The following is a 24271-nucleotide window of genomic DNA, read 5'->3' as shown; positions in this document are numbered from 1 at the left end:
ATACATAATGCGCCCCCCAAGGCACGTCCCCGAGGAAACCAAAGCGGCCTCTCTTATAGGCCCGCCCGGGTTTCTCCACCCAAGATTTTAGCCTGATAGCTCTAACTATGGAATGAAGATCACTTCAGTGTCTCTGACGAAAACAGGTGGATTCCAGTTGAAACGTCTGACCGTTTCCAAAACCATATCCAGTTGCTTGAGTAACTACTTTTTTGTGCATCTTATTACCTGGATGTCTAACCTACATCGAAAAACCTAAAGTTGTTATTCACTACACACACATATATAATCATTGTCTTACCTAATTGAAACACACTGTCGGTTGCGTTTCCATCGTACACATAGACGAAATCCCAATTGTTCTCCACATTAAACGCCGAGAAGGTGAGGCGGATGACTTTCGATGAAGTGACGGTTATCAGGTACTGGTAGTCCTGGCTGTTCGGGTATAAGTTGGGGTAGTTCGGACTGGTTACTGTTCCGCTGGGCCCAGTCTTTTGCACAACTACGTTTGCTGCTAGAAAAAAAAGGAGATAAGAAAGGTTATGGCAATTGTAGTCACATAAACATTAGTTTACTTATTATTCTGTTGGAGGAAGATATTTTTTCACTATGTCTTTGTAGCTTTTAAAAAAGAATCCGTTTTCAATGTAGTAGTTTCTTCGAAAAGAAACAGTCACAGAATCGGTGATTGCTAATATTTCGACAAAGTTTGGAGTTGGACTGTCCGAAAATTTGGGTGAATTCATTTTTGTTCTCGGTGTTTGAAATTACGGTACAACTTTGCTAGGGTTTAGAATATTTGAGCTAATGGTTTTTATGATCAAAACTTTCGCATGGTCAATCTTTTTTATAACTTAATATAATCCTGGATGTTTTCTTCTAGAATTCAGTGGGTCACAATGAACATATACAATGATAATAATTAACTAGAGTTCGGGGACCTCATACCTCCATGAAATATTTATTGCTTTTTTGTGGATGGTATGTATGTTTATAGTCGGTTGTATTTGAGAGTAATGGTTATAAATGTTATGGGAAAGTAGTGGTGTATTTATTTAATGACACAGAGGATGTCCATCTGATTAGTAATTATTAAAATGTGACACTTAATTGTGTAATGTGCGTTTAAGAGGTCGACGGCATATGGTAGCGTGGTGTTCCTTAAGCTTGATGTTTGGCATTTAAACTGTCTAAGGTTGTCAGCATTATTGAGGTTCGACTATGTGCCTCAGAGCGGTGTGGTGGGAGGAAGTTGGGAAACTCAGAAAGAAGAAGGGATGTGGCCAACTTCAGTCAAATGGTGATTTGATTTTCCACCAATATGTCATAACATCAGCTGTTCACACGGTACAAAAATGAGATGCACACTTTCCTCTGATAGGCCTACATCAACTGTAAGATGAATACTTGGCGCCAACCCCGTCTGCTAAAAAACAAGTACCATTGGCTACGAAAGAGACAACTAACAGCTGTCCCTTAACATAACGAAATCAGAACATCTGTATCGCACATATAACTTCTGACACCCAACCCATCTAAGATGAGAGGACCTAATGGCATTTTAATCACCATGTCACTCAAATCAGCAGTACAGTATGTGAGACATCCATACCTGTTAAGCATTACCGTTAAATGTACCTCAACTTCTTACAATTATACTTACGCTTCACATCTCCATGATATCCTAAGCAGACATTAATAAAACTAATTATCATATTAAAAAAACTCGGGGTTCCCCAAACAGCTGTCATACAAATCACCTCACTATCTGCTTAGAGCTAAGCCCATTAACAAACACTTAAAGCACGATGCCTGTTCCAATATATCGCAGATATAGGGGGGACTTCTGATATTATTACATCAATTATAACGACAGATACGGCGCCCAAAATCACATCGATCCGAGCTTTCATCACAGCCCACCAACACAACAAGTATGAAACCAATCCATCCAGCCGTTCTTGAGTAATCTTGTACACAGACAGAGACACATAACAGAAAATATAACCTCCATGACATTTCATGGAGGTAACTACTGTGCCAACTGTTACAAATATTTCAAACAGTCCTAAGCAGACATAAATAAAACTACTGGGGGTTCCCCAAACAGCTGTCACCTCACTATCTGCTTGCAGCTAAGCCCATTAACAAACACATACAGCACGATACCTGTACAAATATATCTCAAATATAGGGGTGATTTCTGATATTATTACATCGATTATAACGACAGATACGGCTCCCAAGATCTCATCGATTCGAGCTTTCATCACACCCCACCAACACAACAAGTATGAAACCAATCCATCCAGCCGTTCTTGAGTAATCATCTACACAGACAGAGACACATAACAGAAAATATAACCTCCATTCCATGACATTTCATGGAGGTAATTAATTGCAGTAGTACAATCAGCGGAAATAAAGCCTTAACGTACGGTCACCACCACCACCAGAACCCGAACCCGACTCCGAATCTGTCCCTGAGCCCGAACCTGAACCTGAATCTGATCCGGAATTTGGAGGCGGGGTCGGGATGTTGTTGGTTGTGGTAGACCCGGAAACACTCGGAGTGGGGTTGTTGTTGGTCGTGGTTGACCCGGAAACACTCGGAGTGGGGTTGTTGTTGGTCGTGGTTGACCCGGAAACACTCGGAGTGGGGTTGTTGTTGGTCGTGGTTGACCCGGAAACACTCGGAGTGGGGTTGTTGTTAGTCGTGGATGACCCGGAAACACTCGGAGTGGCGTTGTTGTTGTTCGTGGTGGACTCGGTAACACTCGGAGTGGCGTTGTTGCTGTTCGTGGTAGACTCGGTAACACTCGGAGTGGCGTTGTTGCTGTTCGTGGTGGACTCGGTAACACTCGGGGTGGCGTTGTTGTTGTTCGTCGTGGACTCGGTAACGCTCGGCGATGTGGTGTTGGTTGCTGGGGTAGGGCTGGGTGTTGTCGAACTTGACTGTTGACCGAAAAGAGCACAAAGAAGGACGGCAACCACAGCTGTCCGCTTCATGGTGCTGAAGGGCTGGGGCTAAAACAACAACAACAATATTTTATGATTATCTGCATGGTCCTAGAAGTGACGACTACCATCAATTATAATTGTCACATTTTATCTTAAATCTAAAGACAGCATTGTATTGCTCTATTTGTATTATCATAGTCTTCCATAAAGCAATATGTGAATTTTCTATCTCATCTATTATTTCCGTGTTTGAACTCACAATTTAACCCTGCTAGGTTCAACTGATCGGTTAGAAAATGATTTTCATAACTTTTGTATTATATTTTAGAAGTATCGTGGATGTCTTTTGTACATGAAAAGCAGTGGTTAACAATGAGAATATACAACCATAGGAATGAGGAAACAGTAGTGCAATTCACAGAAAAAGTGATCAACATTTCATTGCCTGAAAATTTAAAGACAGGCTATGATGCACTAAGCCGGAACAACGACCGGTGCTTCGTGATGAAAATCGGTCCCTTGGGGATGATTAACAGACCTTTTGCAACAAAAAACAATCCATTAACGCAAAGCATACTAATATTTCAGTACATTACCTGATGCATGACAAAAGAACAAGTGTTGTGAACAAATTTGAGTGGAAACAATAGTAATTTCATTTTATCGTAGCGCTACCAGTCATCTTGCGCTATGAATTATTAGCCATGTACTGTTGGTCATATACACATTTCGTGTTGTATAATGCAAAAGTCGCATCACAGACCATTGTTTTGGTCACCGGTTAAAGCAAACGGTGAGACAGACGTAATGCTGCCAGCGATAGGAGCATTCTAATCGGCTATGTGTTAACTCGGTAAATTTTCCACACTTCAGATACTAAAATAAGTAAAGAGAGATTTATATTCCTCATTAAACTGTTTTAACTCTCCAAGAAAAGCATCACCCTTGACCTTTTACGTTACGTGTTGCCCTTCTTTATTACAAAGATGGTCAACAACATCTTTTTCAGCCGTCGGAGCAAAGAGTAAAGTTTTGAATGGCGTCTTTCTTAGAAATACGAATCATTGCACCAGTTTCTAATTTGGTGAAGATGTCAGGCGTATGAATGGAAACCGAGGTCGCAAGAACAAAAGAAGGTCATCTATAGTTACAGTAGTGTCTTACCAACAATGCAATGAATGCACACAGTGAAGGACGATGGGTTACAAATAGGTCAACCGGAAAACAACATGTAGCCCATGATTAGTACCACGCCTGTTCTTTATTTTCCATACTTAGTAACTGCTCTTTTTGCGATGCACTGAAGCTTATATAATACTCGATTGTAACACTATATCAAAGACTGCATTGGCCCTCATTGTTATGTCAATTCGGATGTTAAATCTTATTCTCTACATCCATTTTGTACGTTGTGTAATAGTTGTTGCTATACACTGTACAATGCACAATTGCCGTGCAATGAGGTTCTTCTATTATTTTCGTTTGGCAATTGCAAACGTCAAGATTGTTAGAGGCCTGTCGAAAATATAGAGACAGTCATACTATTTCATAGAATTGTTACATTATATCTTTTCGCAAACGAGCATTAAATTGTATGCCAGTAGAATAATGTATACAACGATGTTTTGGGTTCGTTCATGTGACTTTTAACATCTTTAAAGATCAGACATCTTCAGATTAGATATCTGAAACAAGGGACTTTGACTAAGAATCTCATCCCGAAACCCTGTCCCGCACGTCCTAGCTGTAAACACCATATAGAAATAAGATAATACTAAGGTCATTTATCTATTTATTCGGACATGTACATTAAGTGACATGTACATTACACAGACTCTCAGGCAGCGTTGCTAATATTAGAGTCTACAAGTAGGGACAGAAAATTACACAGGAATTGTACATCTAGAGTTACAGGAATATTTCACCACCAATAAGATAAATAGGGACTAGGTAGGTAGTAGGTAATAAGATAAATGCACTGTAGGATAGTGGATAATGAATAGGTTAGCCGGAAACCGTGCTGCACGTAACCCATGATTAGTATACCACACCCGTGCCTTTATGTAATTGCTCCTTTTTAAGTTTATGCATTGATGTCTAACTAAATGTACAAAAACAATTTCAATATTGTTCAGAGGTTGATATCTATTTTTTTTCAAGCTAATAAAATTTTAGTGGTAAATGTAGTGGTAACTAAACATGCAAAAGAAAAGAAGAGACTGGCTCTATACTTTCGGCATTTTGTCTAAAAGCATGACAGCTTCGACATGAGCTGTTTTCTTAAAAATTATTAATGAAGTTTTTTTGTTTTGTTTTTATTGACGTGAAATTTTACAGCCCTTTTGGGCCAAGGTACATTTCACTCATATCATCATTTAAAACTCAACATAATAGTGCGATTCATTCGCTAAACCGCCACATATTTAAAAAGTACTCGTGTTAAATTAAACATCATGATGACAGTAATACAGAGTAAAAATCACAATGATAGCATAGCAATTACTACATGTCACTTAACATTCTTAACTGGCAGACTGTAATGGGTTGTTTTGGTAATGGGTGGTTCGACTGAGTGCTAGAGTCATTTTCTTAGTTCTAGAGTTTCTTAAGTTTCAGCCGTCGAGGCGTGCAGGGCAAGAGGTCTGCTGTGCTTTCGGACGTAACGTTAGACATGTTGTGGGCAGAGAGTCCTGCGTCTGTTCTCAAGGGTTTCCAGTTTGCACATCTGCAGCGCTGAGCTGTAATCGGAAGACTTGTGACCCAAGACGATCCGACACGTACGTTTCTGTACGGCTTCTGTTGTGGCGGCTTGTCGGTTTCATACATGTGCGCAGTACTCAAGGATCAGCCTTATGAAGCTAAGACACAGCTGTAAACAGTCAAATGTCTTCAGGCTGTGTAACATGAACAACCCTTTGTTACTCGCACACTTGTTTTTCCCTTTTGAGGTTTGACTGAAGCCATACACCTAGCACTTTTGTGATTTCTACTGTTCTGAGAAGGTTGCCGCAGAGGCTGATGGGTACAGGCGAATCAGGCTGGGGTTCCTTAATTGTATAATACGATTTTGAAATTCAGAACTCACATAATATCCAAACGTCACGTAATGTCTGCATGTCGTTTTCAAAATAACAAACAAACGCATTGCAAGCAAACGCCCACGATGACAAAGACCTGTCTAAAATACAGAGACCTTTATGATCTATTTCTATAGTTGGCTATTTCTGTGAAGCCAGTATGGAAGTTATATGATGTAATCACTAATCGGGCCTTGCTTCAGTTTTAAAGCAGACGGCATTTTGACGTCTGATAGAGTCAGAATAGAAAATGAGAAAATGTTGCTATCTAAAATGTGTAAGGCTAAAATTACCTATTTCATCAACAAAAATACACACCAATAAGATTTAAGTGAACGGTTTCTTTATCTTAAAACACAGGATTAGGAGTTACGTCATATGAACTAGAAATACTTTTAGAAGTCGAGTTTAGCACAACGAAGCTTTTACCTGCTAGTTTTCATCTTCCTATGTCTTACAAAACTCTTAACTAACTTTGGGGATCCTACAATACTGTCATGGCGGATCCTAGCTCACTTCCAGAGTAACAACCAGACTATTATATACATCTGTTTAGTTTAAAAACGAGCATCAAACAGTAACTGTACGGAGTAGTGAAATGTATGCAATCTCGGTAAAATCTTCACTTGTTGACTCAAAGCGAAAGCAGCGTTTCCAAATTTTAACATTGCAAAGAACTGACTGTCCCACCAACTCTGAACATATCTCCTTCTTTGTGCAGTCCCTATACACTAATCTGCATGTATGTCAGGTGAAGGAATTATAGGGCTTTAAAGTCTTACAAGACCAAACAACAAACCCACCTTTCAACTCTTTCACAGCGCCGAAAACCTCCAACGAGGGCGTCAGTCACATAACAAACTATTTGAGACCAAAAACTGCGTTTTGAGCACCAGTTTGGGTAGTATAGCAGGCTTTCTTAACCCAGAAAAAATGACACTTCATGGGAATGTCGGTGACTCAGTAGTATAATCACTATTTGCGGTGTGGTCGTAGTACACTAGTATTACTTCGCTGTTCATCGTTCCGAATCAAAAACAATCCGCGTACAAAGTAGTCCCCCCAAATTTAGAATACCCCTGTTCTTGGATGACAACATTACAGATTAAAAGCAGAATGGATCATATTTTTCTACCTATAGATGTATAAAGGATACAAATTTTTTTTACCCTTTTATGCCACTAGAACAGTCCGCACAAGATTTTAGGGTGAACGGACTATAAGATATCGTTGGACCCAGCAAAGCGGAAAAAATTAACTAGGACAGGTTTTTCCGCTAGCCTAAGGAGCTCTACCCTATAATCTTCTTTTAATCATCCATCAAACCTTGTCAGTTGCTAAGATACCGCCGGTACAGCACACTATAAACATAAACAACTATCTGTATAGTAAAGAACATTAGACTTACAGTGTTAAAGCCTGCGTAACTTTTACCATGCAGGTGAGCTAACTACAATTGTCTGCGAAGAAAGCAAGAAGCTAGGAAAACATTTGTTTTTGACAGTGGTGGATGAAGCGTGCAATTTTGTTTACGTACTACAATACGGACTGGAAACAATCATACAAAGCTGCTATTAATGTATCAAAACCAATTAGACTACACAGATGTAAAATGTAAAAATGACAATTAGCCCCCATCACTATAACAGGTCGCAGGACAGGTAACATCAATAATTCATAATGGGCCGATCCGGAAAGATTTACTGCAATAAACTGCTGTAGTCTAAAGGCTTTTACCCCGATGTCTTGTACTCTCTTTAATGTTCCCGTTTGCTGGCCCAAAAATTCCCAACACTTTGTTAAAAGCCTCAGAGTTAACTTTACCTTTATGTAGTCGCAAACGTCTTTGCCAAAAGATCAGCCGAGGATATTGTAAACAATACTGTCTCCAATAGCGCCCTGAAATGTTGTCAAACCTGTCGCACGGGTGCGCGCAACACGGTGTCTGACTCTGCCTATAGTTGTGACACGGGCAGACACACAAGTACTGCAGCCAAAGTTGGTAAACAAAGCTCGCGCAAGGAGCTTATTTCTTGGAGATGGCGTTCTCAAACTGTTTTAAACGTAAAGTACTGGTTGCTTACTCACAAAATAAGTCACGACCTTGGTCAAGGATTACTATTCCAAGCAACTAAGCTCACGCTTGTTTTTGTAAATAGTAAAGATAAGCATGGGGGTACCCTGTTTAAACTCCATTCCAGAGTTTGTCCAGGGCCCTTGCTTGGACGGTTACTTTTCAATGGACTGTAAAGTGTCGCCATTTAACGTATTCGACAAAGATTTACGTTGTCTAAACATTCAGGAATTATCTTGTCTTTTTTCTGTACTTTGTGTGCAATTGTCCACATATTCCAGGGGCTTATTTGTTTCCCGTCGCTTAGTCACGCATTGTAAGCAGGGGCTTTAGCAGATGATCTCATATTTTCTTGTGAAATTGAACACGGTTGTCACTAAAAGGAGGCTTTTTGGCATTCCACTTTATTGCATGTCTGCCCGGCCATTTCACGATTCTGTCTATTCGAAGTCAAACTTACCTAATATCAGAACATTGCGGGATGATAATTGAGAAATAAAATTGAGCTGTTTGAATAAGCAAGCATAGGTAGATATCTAGATAATTTGCAAGGATAGTACTAGTATGTGATTAGGGCAACACGCGGACAATAACAACAGAATACAACCGTCCGCTTGCATATATATAGTCAAACCAAGGAGGTTAAAGATTCTTTAACCTCCTTGGTCAAACCAAAGATAGTTCCTATGTCAAAATCCTACGTTTAGGCCGTTCGAGCTTCCCCTTGTTGATGAAGAGTATGGTCTTTTCTTTATACTGTCAACTGTATCTAAAAGTTATGTATTTCTTCTTGATTTATCCTGTTACAAAGTTTGCGACTGAAACGCCCCCAGCAGTTAGACACACACACACACACACATACGCGCGCGCACACACACACACACGCACACACACATACACAAACGCTGATAACATAAACGTCTTGGCGAAGGAAAAAACAAGTCCACATTAGTACTAGTCATACGATGTTCTGTCATAATATGGCCTACGCTAATCTAAAACATTGCAAGGCAGCAGAATATTGTACGATATACTCACGGCTGCCTCAAGACAATTTAGTGGTCGTACGGCGTATGTGACCTGGTCCTCACCTGAAGGAACGGTGCTCAATTAGACCCCACCTGTGGAGGACATTCTTCATTTTATGCCCCTTGGACGATAATTGTGACGTCATGAGTTTCTATGGTGATGATTTGAATCATTGAGCAGCTGATACGTGTTATGGTGACACACCCTAGAAGATGTACATCTGGTGATTATATTGTAAACAAAAATAGAGAGGTTATTGACTTACTTCATGGTTATTGACTCATACCAAGGCTGCACTTAATTAGATGCCTGTTAACGTTAACGGGTTTACAGAGAATATCAACATTCGGAATGCTAAAGGTGGTATCTCACTGCAGTTGGGTCCACCGGTGCGGCACTGCAGGGCTTGGTCACTATGGCATTGTTGTTTTATTTTCGCCCATTTAAAAAAAAATATAGGATATTGCGCTATACGTAAAAATATGACTTAGAAGACAACAGCGCAAAGCGTAAAAAAATCGTTGTTTATATATATCTGAAATTCGTTCAGTTCAATGTTTTGAACCCCGCAGTGCCGCAGTGCCCCAAGTACAGTGGGATACCACCTTCAGGTAGCTATTTGTATTGCTTGTGGAGCTAGGTATCTAGGTATCAGGGAGTATAGTAAACGTTTAGACAATCAGAATTCTTTTTCATTTTATTTATTTCATAATAGTTGATGATAGTAGAAAAAAAAAGAAATGATATTTTCTTATGTGGTTAGTTTTTTGTAGGAGGTATAATGGAATCAACTCTAGATTTACGGGTAAGACTATGGATTAAGGAGTGAGTGGACACATTTTGAGACGCATCTTTAAGTCGGATTTGCTGCTAATAGGGGCTCACTATCTTTAACACTCCCTGTCCGTTGGGACTGGTTGTGATGATAATGCAGGTCTGATCGATCTGGCTTAGGCATCTTTATAGAGATTGAGCATTCGACTTCAATCAGGTGAAGTGTGTTGCTTTCGTCAGTTGCTAGTAGTTGCCACAGGTTTTCCACGGCTCGCTCTTTTAAAGTACTTTACCAGCATGGCTAAATTGGCATTTTGACGTTCCATTGTTATCTCATGAATGAATTAAGAAAGAATGGAGCCGTAACGAATATTGATAGATGGGCGTGAAAGAATTCTAAATCCGACGGATCCCACATACTCGTTCCCGCATGCGCAATAATTTGTCGCAAACACGTGCAAGTTCGGTCCAGTGAGCACGAAATATAGAATACAACACTGTGTATTCCGTATCACCCGACATATCAGCCTAACCCGCGGGAGGGTTGGGACCGAGGGTTCTACGGAATACCTCACCTCACCTCACCGGTCCCATAGCCTCACCGGCCGTAGGGGCAGCAATCCCATCAACATACGGAATACACTGTGTTGTATTTTATTTATGTCATGCTCACCTGAAAAAAAAAACAACATGTTTTGATGCGAAATGCGCCAGAAATTTGGCGCCCTCGAACAAAAAGTGTTAAAAACAGCAATGTTCCAACGTCCGAATCAGGTATTCGAATTTTCGACCGCGCAACACTTTGTATGGGCAGGGTACGCTCGAAAATATAACTAACTGCGGGGTTCGACAAGGCTGTAATCTGAGTCCAACATTGTTTAATTTGTTCATTAGTGATATAGTATCTGAATTTGATGACTGTTCTAGCAATTCTCCTATTCTGTACAACATGAAAGTGCCATGTCTTTTATATGCCGATGACTTGGTTATCTTCTCAGAATCCCAACAAGGTTTACAGTCCTCCCTACTTAGACTAGAACAATATTGTAAATCATGGAAGCTGAAGGTTAACCTGAAAAAGACAAAGGTTATTGTATTTACAAAGGGAGGCCGCTTACCGAAAGATTGTAGTTTTTTGTTTGATAATAATGCTTTAGAAATAGTAACATCTTATTGTTATCTAGGTATTGTTGTATCCTCAGCTGGCACATTCAAAGCCAATAGCAAATACTTATACAGCAAGGGATTGAAAGCTCTATTTGGAATTAGACAATCATTAGACAAAGCAGACGCACCATTATCAGTTAAAAACAAACTCTTCGACACTTGTGTTAAACCTATTTTGTTATATGGATTTGAAATTTGGAGCTCATTCAAAAGTCCTATATCTTGTCCTATTGAAACAGTGCACTTGAAATTTTGTAAACACTCACTTAATGTTCCGAAAACTGCATCTAACCTTGCTGTACGCGTTGAATTAGGGAGGTATCCTATCCAACTGGAAGCCTCTCTAAACGCCATCAAATATTTCATTAGAATTCAACAGAATGTGCCACCTGAGAGTCTGCAGGCAGACGCTCTCTTATGTCAGCTTAATCTAGATTCATCAGGTACCAAATGTTGGGTATCTGGTGTTCGCAAAACTTTGGAGGAGTGTGGTTACCCTTTTGTGTGGCAAGCCCGTAAGTCAACAGATCCAAACATATCCCACCTAATTTCTGCAATCCACCAACGACTGAATGATATTTATTTCCAGAATTTTCTAACCAACATTCATAATGATAATAAAGGTTTACGTGCGAAAAACAAACTCCGAACGTACAGACTACTGAAATCCACATACAATGAAGAGCAGTATTTGAAAATGACAAACATTCGGCATAGAACTACCATTGCTTAACTAAGAATCAGTTGCCACCGACTGCGAATTGAATCAGGAAGGCACAACCGCACTCCTCTAGAACAAAGAGTCTGCCGATTTTGTACCTCAAACATGGTAGAATATGAAGTGCACTTCACTGTTGATTGCGATATGTATGCGAATGATAGAAATACTCTATTTAGTTATAGTAGAAAGTAGATTCCCTCATTTTAGACACATGAGTAGCACTGACAAGTTTATATTTCTCATGCGTTTTGACAAACCGACAATAGCGAAACCCATACAGTCCTACATTTTCACTATTACCAAGAAGCGAGAAGAAGCCGAACTTTTGTGTTAGACTAGATTTGTGACACTTTTATGTATGTATATATCCTGACTTGTTGTGACCTGTACTTAGCCCGGTTGGGCAAAATTGTACAATAAAGGTCTTCATTCATTCATTACATTCACCGTACGCAAGTGATGGCGAACGTTTGTTTTCTTAATATTAGCATGCGATGTACATGCATGCATTATTTGCACGCTTTTTCATGAACATCAATGTTTTTGTAAAATTTGAAAAGTATATATGTTTGCCTATTTCAACATACGACCTGCTACGTATACATACACATTTTCAGAGTCACCCAGAATAACAGCATAGCAAGACAACAAATTTTACGTTTGATTTGCTCATACTTTATTTAGTAACGTTACAATGATGACAAAGACGAATTTTCATACTGTAAATATGATATACCAGCCTGGCGAAATTATTTTCCGGAAATACAGTACTTATATTGGTATGCAAACCTTTATGTTGCTACATACGTCAAATATATCATGACTATTTGATGTGTAACTACAGAAAGATATGTACAGGAGAGTCAGTTGTATCTAACATAGCTATATCAACACTAGCATTATACTAGTTTCTCTAAGAGAGGGTACATATATAAAAATAATAATGATATATGAAAGTATCACGTCTCAAAGTCTCATATGTCATACTCATGTGAGTAAAATGATTCATATTTTTCATGTTAGTGGTACTTTCCTCTATTTTGAGAATTTGATTTTACATAACTTGAATGATATTCGTTACAATTTTAAGTAAATGCTTAGTCGCTGATTTCTGTGAGGACCTGTACAGAGACTTGAAGTTGCAAGCAAAAACAACATTAGCAATCCAATAGTTAAGATGGAAATAGATTGTTGAAGTTTATGTAACGTTAGCGCCGACGTGGACTCAAGTACAAAGTACAAGGTACTGCCACAATGATACTGACGATGTACAGTAACAGACACAGTCTATCCAGAACATCTGCCAACAACATGTAATCTGTAGGCATCTCTTCGTCGTTACCATTAGATTGTAACAACAGCCTACCTACATTGACACTGAGCTCGTCCATGCGGTTTTGTAAGTCAACAAGGCGATGCTCGTTTTTCATGGCGATTTGTAATTGTGCCATAGGGGGTCCGAAAACAATGGCAGCCACATCACTATCGTCGTCGGTGAGGCTCATTCCTTTACGGGGCAGGGAGGACCTTCGCTGCTCACTAAGAGATGTTCTTCCTCTTGTGTCCGTCTTGCTCAGGTCTCCCATCAGAAGAACTCTGGTATGTGAATTTAGACAATATGTGTTAAAACTGATAAGTTTACTAGTAGTGAACGGTCTTCAGCATCATTGAGAGTAAAAGTTACGAAGTCATCACAAATGCAAATCAAAATAACCTAAACCCTTGAAATGGTACCGGTGGATTGCAATAGTAGAGTATATAATAGAAACGTTGCTAATCCCAATTTGCCACGTGTCCTTATAAACACTTGGACACTTCGTCTTCCACTGCTTCCAGAAAAGAAGTCAAACCCTAAATACGTAGATTGTAGCTCTCAGCAGTCCATACCATTGATAGAATAGTCACTCGTTTACACTTGTCACCATTGTTATCTATACCAAAGTATTTCATTTTATACATGTTTATTATATTCTCTGTATGTTTCATGTTGCAATTAGCCCTCGGGCAAGAACTTGCAAATAAACTTCTATTATTATAAACATGTTACCATGAAAACAATTCGTCCAATTCATTGTATTTTGAGCCAAGCCCCCCACCCCCGCCCCATCGAAACGGTTGTGAATAGTAAATGCTATACTCATGACCAGGCGCACAGCGCAAATACCACACTCAAGCTAGCACATTGTTCTTGTAATCCATTCTATTTTAGATCTAACCGATAACACCCAATAATTCGATATTGTGAGGAACCAATCAGGGGAGATTGAACCGGGGCTAGATGCCAGCGGTTAAGTATGTGCGCTCTTTTTTTAGCAGATTGACCTGACAAACATAAACAAAAGACGGCCGGGTTTAAAGTCTTCTCACCTCGCCATGTAGCACAGGAAGAACCTCCTGGCGCACGGTGACAGCGTCCCCTTCTTGTTGTGGAGGATGACGATGAAGAGGGTGACCAGCATGAAGAGCGCCATCATTCCCATGGCAACGATGATCAACAGAGCTGAGGCAGTGAGCGTTGGGATACAAACCGAAAATCAATAATTGTAGCGCTTTTATGCCATAGCAGGAGACTGATATAAGCAGGTCTTAATCTAAAAACAGTTCTTGACAGGTCAATTATACATTCCTCGGGAATTCTGAGTCGTTCACATGAACTGCCGCATACACGTGAGGTCCTAAGCGCAAAGGACCACATAATTATGTAAGCAGTGACGTAGTCAAAATTGCCTTGTGAAAATTGACGAATGGTAATGAAATTGTCGGTGGAATAAAATACTTGGTTGTGTACAAAGAATACTGTTTTTATTGACTTGCCAACATGATGATACCTGTCTACGGATCTTTTCTCACTTTCTTGCAAAATTGGGGTTGATCAACTCACCAATGAAAGGGATGATCCCCTTGACAGGCAGGAAGCCCGTAACGACGACTAGCGACACCACCATGGACAGCAGCACGGTGACGCCGAACGAGATCCGGTCCCCCTTGTCCACAGGCAGCATGAAGGTGATGATCATCAGCACCACCAGGATGATGCAGGGGGAGAGGGTGGTGGCGAAGTGGTAGCTGGGGTCCCGCTCCAGACTGATGGTGAGGCAGGCCATGTTGTTCCCGGTGGAGAGGGTGACTTCTCCGCTCCACTCGCCCGTAGTCACCGGCGCCACGGTGCCGTTGCACGTCAGGAACTTCGGGTCATCTGACCTGGTCCCGTTTGAGCATTCTCCATGGGCACAACCAGAGACAGTCGTGTGAGCACAACCATAATCTATAGATAGAAACATGCACAAGTACTCAAGCAACTAGATAGAATTTTGATGCTTGAGTAATTGTTATCATATGTGTCTTTATTGTCTGGGTGTCTAAAATCTTTACCGAAGTAGATGGAAACATGATAAGAGACAGTGAGTGCTATATCTTAACACTCTGCAACATGAACAGCATAGCGATATATTTGCTGGGCTAACTATATGACCGCAACACGAAAAAAGGGGTGCGTTTAGGCCTTTTCATCCTTGTACACCTGGATAAGTTTGCAAACCCTGGGGATATTTTCATGAGCACATCTCAACCCGTTTTCTTTTTTTTTTTGCTATGGTAGTCTTAGGGTAGCTAGCGAGGACTTGCGAGTTGACGCCGCTAGGTACTTTAATCCCTTTTAGCCAGGTACTTTAATCCCTATAATCCCATTTAGCCAGTTGCAATTGGCACAAAAGTCCATTCTGTAATTCTATGAAATCTTTATTTGCGAATTCTAATCACCTATGATGTGTTCCGATCCGGCGCTCCAGCAGATGGGGCAGGTGATGTTGTCCTTGGGGAACAGGAACGGGTCCAGGTCACACGTGGTGGTGGTCAGGGTCTCGATGGGCCAGTGGACGTCTCCGGTGGAGTCCAGTCTGATCACAGTCCTGGGGAACCCGCCTGTGTACTGTTCATCGGCGCTGGTCGGAGAAAATAACATGAAAAATAACTGGAACATGGAATCGGAAGGGAAGGCGTGTTAGAAGTGAATAAAGGGTAAGGGGGGATGTGAAACAAATCTGACAAAAAGCATTGGAATTCAAAATGATTGAAATATAAAAAGCAAGACTCCAATAAACTCCTAACCCCAACTGAAGAAACCAAAACAATTGCATCATCATTTCACACGGTATACTTTCCTGCGACACAAACTGTTCGATTCTAGAATATGTTCATTATCAGATAGTTTCACTTACCTACATCACATTCTGCAAAAATGGATTTGCGAAACGTACTTCAGTTGTATGTTGAATAAAGCTAGACTATGTAGAAACAAATATCACAAGTTGTTATGAGAATTAGTATTTTAAAAAAAAAACTAACATACTTTCTCTTCAGCGTCAAAAGAGGCTTCCATGGTTGATCGTCTCCGAAGAACAGATGATCAACATCTCCGTTTTCTGCCATCTCCCAGCGTAGGCGCTGGTCCTGCCATATCTGTACATGTGGGAAAGGTGCAACTATTGTGGAGACATTCATCTTTATGACAAATTACCTTTTTGAATAAACAAAGGCAACCAGCAGAAAAAAGGTCTATGGTGAATTCAACATGCTGACATTCTAATAGTGAAAGAAATGGAATTGTAACAAGCATCCCACTTACGAATTCAGCTTTGATGGCAGACTTGATAATTTCAGCTTTCTCATCCTACGATTTTAATAATAAAAATGGTTATCAAAGAACTGCAAATTTTGTACTGTTCAGTACAAACCTGGCGTGTAACGCCATGAGGGGGCATACGATCACAGGGTATGCTATTATTCAATTATTATGCACAATCAAAGCGGGTACGAAAACAAACAAAAGAGTTTATCCTTTAACTGACCAAAGATATGATGCCATCAATGTATGCCTGGAAGTAGATAGTCGCCCTAGAAGTTGGTGCCAGGGCTTTCTTGTACAATTCCTCATCAAACAGTTCGTTCACAAGTTTAACCTCAAAGTCCGCTGTGAAAAAACAACATGATGATGCAAATAATACTGAAGAAAACTGTGCTTGTTATTACAAAACAGTCAAACCAAAAACCGCTATCACTATCACTCTCAGAGGGTGCAGTAACAGACCCGTTGAATAAAAAAATCCCTCGACTGGCTTGAAATTCTTTACAAATATGAATTCAATGCTCAAAGATTGGGCCTTTGGATCTTTACCGAATGAGATGTTTGCAACACATCATAATACTGTGCAATGTATATATAGTGCATACATGTACATGTACATGTACATGTACATGTAGCACTTGCGGGTATGTGAACATAACAGCGAGAGATCACAACAAACCCCTTCGCCCCAAAATATACGAAGTTAAAACTTAGTATTCCAGTATTCGATTTACATTCGCACTGTGGCAGTGCTGAGGACCATCGGCCCTCCCCTGATGTTTGGTTGGCGATGCACTGCGCCTTGTTGGGCGGGGAGTTCTTCGGGAACTTGTAGCCTCGGTTACAGGTGAAGGTGACCTTGTCGTGGTTCCAGTAGAACTTCTGGAAAGGCTTCCTCTTTCCGTTATTGGGTCTGCCGGGATCTTTGCAGCCAATGACTGAAAATGAAGAAAACAGAATTTGCCAACCCGTGAAATATGCTCTAACTTACTTTTTTGTTGACTTGTTTAGATTTAGGTCCTCCGGATCCGGTTGAAATGGAACATTGACTAATTGGCTAGACTCGTTAACAAAAGAATGCGCCGTTCTGTACTGAAAAAAAAAACGTTTACCGAGAATTTGAAGGGATCATAATTTACTGTTACCCTGTGTTTACAGAATATCTCTCGCTGGCTAGGGTTTATGGCCCCTCCCCGCTGCAGCTGTAGGACCGGCCGCTAGGAGCGCGATTTGTCGGGCTAAACCTACTCTCACATGGCTACCAAAATATTAAAATTTTAACGATAAGAAACATTAGATTGCCACGCCTACCACAAGAAATAGCAAAGTTATTTATTGTTTCCTACTAAGAATTTGCAGGGACAAATAGTTCATTGTTTTATTGAAATTTTCAGACTCATGGGTAGCCCGGTTCACTTTTGACAAACTGATTTTCATCGGGACCCAGGTACACATACAAGGAAATAAAAACATATCACAGAGGAAATAAATAGGTGTACACAAAGGAACATATAAGTACAAATAAAACATGAAAGAAGGCCAATCAAAATAAATTCAAACTTACTGTCACAAGGCACGACGTCACAGTTTTCCCACCCCTCTGCGGTGATGCACCATGGCCGGCTCGCGGTGAGGCTGCGGCAGTAGTTGTCCAGTAGGTTGGCCCACGGGAAGTCGTCGAGCAGCGCGGAGTGATCGCGGTAGTCCCACTTCAGACAGGAGGCCCCGGAGATGCCGTGGTTCTCCAGGCCCCGGTAGTTGTCACCGTTCCCATGGAAACACGGCGTCACTGCAAATGATACAAGACATTTAGAATTGTGTTAGTTATCAATGAAAACGCAGCAAAACAGGTAACACGGAAATGGCCTTCCCAAAAGAAATTAATTTTGGAGAGATGCCGTGGTTCTCCACGCCCCTGTAGTTGTCACCGTTCCCATGGAAACAAGGCGTCACTGGAAATGATACAAGACATTTAGAATTGTGTTAGTTATCAATGAAAACGCAGCAAAACAGGTAACACGGAAATGGCCTTCCCAAAAGAAATTAATTTTGGAGAGATGCCGTGGTTCTCCACGCCCCTGTAGTTGTCACCGTTCCCATGGAAACAAGGCGTCACTGGAAATGATACAAGACATTTAGAATTGTGTTAGTTATCAATGAAAACGCAGCAAAACAGGTAACACGGAAATGGCCTTCCCAAAAGAAATTAATTTTGGAGAGATGCCGTGGTTCTCCACGCCCCTGCAGTTGTCCCCGTTTCCATAGAAACACCATGTCACTGAAAATTAGATCAGATATTTATAAATGTGTTAGTTATCAATGGTAATGCATGTGGATCATAATGTCATTCAAAGACTAAGACTCACTCAGCAAAACAGGTGACGCAGAAATAGTCTTCCGAAAATCGTTAAAAGAAACCAGAAGATCGTTAAGACAGAAATAGTATTATTTATTGTATTATATATAATACTATTTACTATATTTACAGCCATGGGACTGTTATCCGTCTCTCGAGCCGTAAAGAGCCGAAGAGGATTTACTATATCCTCTCATGATGGCAGGCCCACCGAGCTTGCATATGTCTACCAATGACCTTGGGGAACCGACTTGTGATCAGTCCTCCAGAGTCTTGCTGCCAGCTGGTTCGAAAAAGCTCCAGCCGGCTTTTCAGCAAATCGGATTCTTCCCCTTTTGTTTTTGAGCGGGAAGTTACCAGCCAACCATATTGCCTTTTGAGCGAAAGAGGCGACATATAACGTTAGTTTCGGCTGGTCAACGCTGGCACTGCTAAAATGGCTGATCGTAAGCCGGAGGTCTATTACTGATATGAGAGAGTGCTTGCAATTGTGCTACGGAGCATTAACAATACGGAAAAAAGAGTCCATACCAGAAATGCAGAAAAAAAAGGGTTCACAAAAATTTAAAATTACCCCCATCCGCCGCCAGTGATGGCTTGACGTTGTAGCAGTCCGTGTTGGGAAGGATGCTGCAGGACGGGAAGGACGGCAAACTGCTCTCCTTGTGACAGGAGTACTTCACTTCTTCACACCAGGAGCGGCAGGGAAGAAGCTGCCTGCTAGAACTGGTAGAATGAGACACGGTTAGATATGGTAAAAGTATAGCATGGTTTAGGTATGAGAAGGGTCAATAGCAGGAATTACCCATTACTACTCACTACATGTACTAGCTAAGCAGATGGGGGAAGTTTGCCATCAGAATGCACCTGCCATTCCAGTGCATAGTGCAAGGTGGCCCAAACTTCCACCACTTCCACAATATATTAAAGTCTATGCATCACCAAACAATCAAGACCAGAGCATGTTCAATGCCAAAGATACTAAAACAGACAGTCTAACTGCAATACCAAGATCACTTACCAGGACAACACAAATCTATATTCCAATTCATCGCAATCTCACATAATGGTCTAGAGATATACACCCTGAAGTACAACAAAACACACATGCTCTTTAAAACGTTAGCTACATTTCATGGAAGTGATAAAAAAAAAACGAACCTTTGGTTACAGTTGGGCAGCAGGACGGAGCACACTAATGACTTGACCTGCGGGTGGCAGCCGGACAGGGAGAGTTCCTTCAGCTGCTCAAACTCCGCGGCGTTCTGGATCTCCGTCACGTTGTTGTGATGGAGCGGGTTGGGGAGTGACGTCATCATGTACTCCAGTCCTTTACACAGGGTGAAGGCAGGCGGGATCGCCTGGCAGTCTTGGGAATATGGAAAATATTTGATGTTACCAAAAAAATCAGAACCAGAAATTTTCAACAATAGAAGATATGTGCTTCGTAAGATTTTTGTGAGAATCACACTGATCCTTTAAAGTATTTAGAAAGACAATATAACTTATCTGTGTTATAGAGCTTTGAATTGATATAAAATCGTTCCAGATTAGCATATATTGTGGTACATAACTATCATATTTCATGTATTAGGCGTCCCTTAAAAAGTCAGTCTACCAATCTGTGTTACATAATTGAAATGCCCTATCGTAATAGTTCCAGATTTTTGGAGCGAATATATTTTACTTGTGCTACGTATGTATTAAAAATTTGCACTATACGCGTTCTCTAACAATGTCATAAGACGATCTTCCGGAATGAAAACTCGGACCCACCACAGCTGGCCTCGTCACTCCTGTCCCTGCAGTTCGCCACGCCGTCGCACCGCTGCCACGACTTGATACATGTCGTGCCGCTCGCACACCGGAACTGGCCCACAGTGCAGTTCGCGTACACTGTGAGGACAAGAGTTTATTGGTCAGGTGTGTGGCATTCGAAGCCTGGTAATCAACAAAATACCAACCAACCGATCATCAAACCTAACCACCCACCTACCTGCAAACAAACAAATAAAACAAATACTAAACAACCGACCAACAAAGAAAGCTGTCTAAGCAGATATTGAATCGGTAGTAAAAACTTTTCTACAATTATTACTTGATCTATCTACATGTATAAAACTGAAACATATAGTCTAAATGCACAAAGACAAATTATAAAACGATTTGAAACAAAACTTTTTCGTAGTGCCATCACCTTTGATATTGCCGTTACAATTTGAAGGTCAGGGACATTTTATAGCCGCTAGAATTTCTTAGCCATATATCTGTTCATAATATAGTAGGAATTGTTCTTCAGTCATACCTTTGTCCACAGCAGCATACGTGGCTTGGAACCCCCTGTATGTTTCCACCGAATCAGAGCTGAACTGGACGGTGAGCACATTACCTGTGGACGTCACTGGTGATGGGACAGTACTACCCGTGTACTGCTCTGGAAATGCAGAAAAAGAGAGTGCAGGATAAGGTTATGGATCATATGATGCAATAATCGTGCTATATATACTGCATTAACATGTTGCACTCTTCCTTATGAATGGCTGAGATGTACGAGTGCACACGTAAAGGAATCATTGATTGAGATGGGTTGAATAATAATATCTATTAGCCATAACATACTCCCATACGACCACTATTCAAAAAAGGTCCCATAGGATAGTAAAGATGATTGGATTCAGGTAACTTGAATGCATTGCTAAAGGTCGCCACTAAAATACCCCACTTTTTTTTACTCACATGTACGTGTGAACTATTCGTTGTAGTTGTGCGCTACCCACAATTTATATAGTTGTGTTTGATGGAAGACAAGCGCATGAAGAGGTATAATAATCTATACTTAATGCCCATTTTTTGTTCCGGTACATTATTTCTTTTTCATTAGGTACGCATTAGATACCAACAATGCATGTACGTCATTAAGCCATGTATGTGTTGTTATAGATGAAAGGTTTTATTACTAGTGACACCTGCATGGTGCTGTGCATTATTATTTTTGTGTCCTTACTGAATAATAGATGGCAAAACAAGGTAAGCACCAGGTAGGTATGAAGCAATATACACAGTGACTATACTTACTTGTGCGTAAACATTTATTGTCATAACCGAGCCATTTGCAATTTAAGTTTGGACCATTTTATCTATACATAATTACAATGAATGCAAAGATCTTCCAAAGACAGATATTTATGTTAGTGTTTTTACTTATAGTAAACATTGTCAATTTCTATGTCTAATAGAATCTCAATGTACTCAAGCATTATAAAGAAGATATCAGTATCTGTTGAAATATCCAGTTAACTGTACTTTTTGAACGTTACGCTTAATACACGGTTCAAGCCTGTGTCCGCCTTACAATTATTTTGTCAGTAAGTGGTTGCTAGGGGGAACAAAATCCAGGACTTAGCAAGACCCACCCACATACCAATATCAATAGAATCCATCTAGGCATTCTTGGGTTATGCTGGCCTTCTACAACTTTCCCTTCCATGTTGTCCGTCTGTCAGTCGAACAACACCAACAATGCCCCCCCCCCCACACACACACACCACCCTCCCACACACACGAACCCTACCGACAACATAACCACATAACCTTCTAGGGAAGGGAGAATGAAGTCGAATGGAATGCGTTTCGATGTGTTTGTTTGTTTGAACTTTGTTTATTCATGAGAAGCTCAAATCGGCCAGCAGGCCACTTTTCATTGAGGTTATGAGGGAGGTAGTGGTCAGATGAAATATAACAGAGTTGATATGTAAATTACCCTCCTACCTATTTGAAACCGTTTGTCGGTGGTGTCTCCGTCGTACACGTACACGAAATCGTAGTCTTCTTCCACGTCGAACGCGGCAAACGTGAGGCTCACGACCTTCGGAGGGGTGACCTGTATCACGTACACACACTGTTGGTCCTCCTGGTAGTTGTTGGGGTAGTTCGGGCTGGCAAACGTGCCGCTCGTGCCGTTCAGTCGTGTTAGTCCGCAGGAGGAGGGCTGGGTGGTCGACGGATTGGCTGAAAGAAATTAACAAATTCATAATCATTAAAACGTTATCTTGTACAAATTCTACAAATGATATGTGAATGTATATGTGTTTAACTGTGATACTGATCATTAGAAAACAGTGGCAAGAATGTATTATAAGACGTACAGTACAGACAGACAGGAGAAGGCTGGATGGACGATGGGTTGGCTAAAAGAAATAACACAATTTATATTTGTCAAAACTCAATCTTTTACTTTTTTCTTCAAATGATGTCTGAATGTATTTTTTTTATTTACTTAGAGGTCAGCGCAAAACAAGGCTGTTGGAGCCACTTAGACGTTTTGAGTTACAATACTGTATAGTGAAGAAAGATGTGTATAACCCTTGACTTAAACAGTTGTAGATTGTATCCCATGGGAAAGCAGGTCCGTGGAAGCTCATTCCATAGCGTATGTTTAACAATAATGATTAATTAGAGAACCATGTAATTAGAGAACGCTGTAGCAAGAATGTACTATAAGAGGTACAGTACACACTGACAGGACGAAGGAGGAAGGCTGGGTGGACGGTGGATTGGCTGAAAGAAATAACCAAAATTCATATTTGTCGAGACGTTACATTTTACAAGTAAAATGATTTTTCTTGAAATAACATGTGAACGTATGTTTAACCATGATAATCATAATTAGAAAACAATGGAGCAAGATACGATACAGATTGAGATAAATGACATCTTAAGATACGTATTTCACAACTCATGTCACACTAATGGGATCATGCAACAAGCTTGGCTTTATCAATTTTTTTCGAAAAAAAATATCACTTGAACACTTGTAATATTATGAATATTTGTAAATATTTATAGCTCTGTGTAATGGCGAATCCTAGCCATTCTATCATTGTCTACGACCAAGTTTGTATCAATACAACATTTTCAGTACAAAAGAAACAATCGAAACAGCTAAAGGCGACAGTTACTCAAGCAACCATGGATAGATTTCTAAACGGTCAGACGTTTCAGACAGTATCTACTATTCGTTGTCTGTGGCTGAAAGATAAATTATGTACTTCAAATAGGAAGCTACCTGAAACGTCTGGATGTTAACAAATCTATTTGGTTGCTAGAGTAACTGTCATATTGCACATAATATATCACATTAGACAAATATTCGTAGACAAACCGTACCTGTCTGACTGAAGACACTGACAGCCAGAATGCAACAAGTAAATCCAGCAGCACACAGGCGAATCCCCATCGCGATCAGCTCGTTTCCAACAAGTAGAATACAATCATGCTATAACAAGGAACTGTATATCATGATACAGTCTGGACAAACGCTGTACGGCATTATCGAAGAGGCTATTAGTAGGTTTCCGAACGTTACTAGTGAGCAATGTAATGTTGGCCTATTGATTGACGTCAGTAGGTCTAAACAATGTCAGTGTTAGACACAGTCCAGTGAGCAGAATCGTCATATGATCTGTAGCTGCATACCTGCCTAGTC

At 40.5% G+C, this 24271-nt stretch overlaps 2 protein-coding genes across 11 annotated transcripts in view; both read right to left on the bottom strand.

Moving 5' to 3' along the window:
* The window catches only part of LOC118426343, a 19047-nt gene extending 9763 nt beyond the window's left edge, over positions 1-9284 (bottom strand). Inside the window, exons 1-3 of one of the 10 annotated variants that reach the window (XM_035835659.1) lie at positions 9207-9284; positions 2442-3030; positions 302-517 (exon numbers count right to left, since the gene is read on the bottom strand). In XM_035835659.1, coding sequence (XP_035691552.1) covers positions 302-517; positions 2442-3012 — 787 coding nt within the window. In that variant the 5' untranslated portion in view covers positions 3013-3030; positions 9207-9284. Of the gene's footprint in view, positions 1-301; positions 518-2441; positions 3031-6844; positions 7037-7865; positions 7942-9153 lie in introns of those variants that run through there. The other 9 variants (XM_035835658.1, XM_035835657.1, XM_035835656.1 and 6 more) reach the window with 9 other exon arrangements.
* A 3619-nt stretch (positions 9285-12903) lies between these two features.
* Positions 12904-24022, bottom strand: LOC118425342. The gene is made up of 17 exons (XM_035834151.1): positions 23953-24022; positions 22555-22794; positions 21092-21220; positions 20563-20682; positions 19948-20155; positions 19361-19512; positions 18492-18545; positions 17995-18219; positions 17165-17368; positions 16654-16775; positions 16431-16475; positions 16155-16264; positions 15566-15747; positions 14688-15026; positions 14174-14306; positions 13177-13402; positions 12904-12927 (listed from the first exon to the last, which is right to left on the bottom strand). Exons 1-17 carry the CDS (start codon positions 24020-24022, stop codon positions 12904-12906), a joined length of 2583 nt encoding a protein of 860 aa, XP_035690044.1.
* Between the last annotated feature and the right edge of the window lie 249 nt (positions 24023-24271).

The sequence above is a fragment of the Branchiostoma floridae genome, chromosome 11 (assembly GCF_000003815.2).
Source record: "Branchiostoma floridae strain S238N-H82 chromosome 11, Bfl_VNyyK, whole genome shotgun sequence".
Lineage (NCBI taxonomy): Eukaryota > Metazoa > Chordata > Leptocardii > Amphioxiformes > Branchiostomatidae > Branchiostoma > Branchiostoma floridae.
Note: the sequence above shows the minus strand (reverse complement) of the source record. Positions and strands in the feature narration are given on the sequence as shown.

Bases quoted from the DNA above. Each gene is read 5' to 3' on its own strand.
- LOC118425342 (XM_035834151.1), bottom strand. From the start codon at position 24,022: ATGGGGATTCGCCTGTGTGCTGCTGGATTTACTTGTTGCATTCTGGCT. The intron at 19,513-19,947 runs GTTCGTTTTTTT...TCATTCTACCAG, and splicing joins CTGCCCAACTGTAACCAAAG to TTCTAGCAGGCAGCTTCTTC. The intron at 16,265-16,430 runs GTAAGTGGGATG...CCACATGTACAG, and splicing joins CTGCCATCAAAGCTGAATTC to ATATGGCAGGACCAGCGCCT.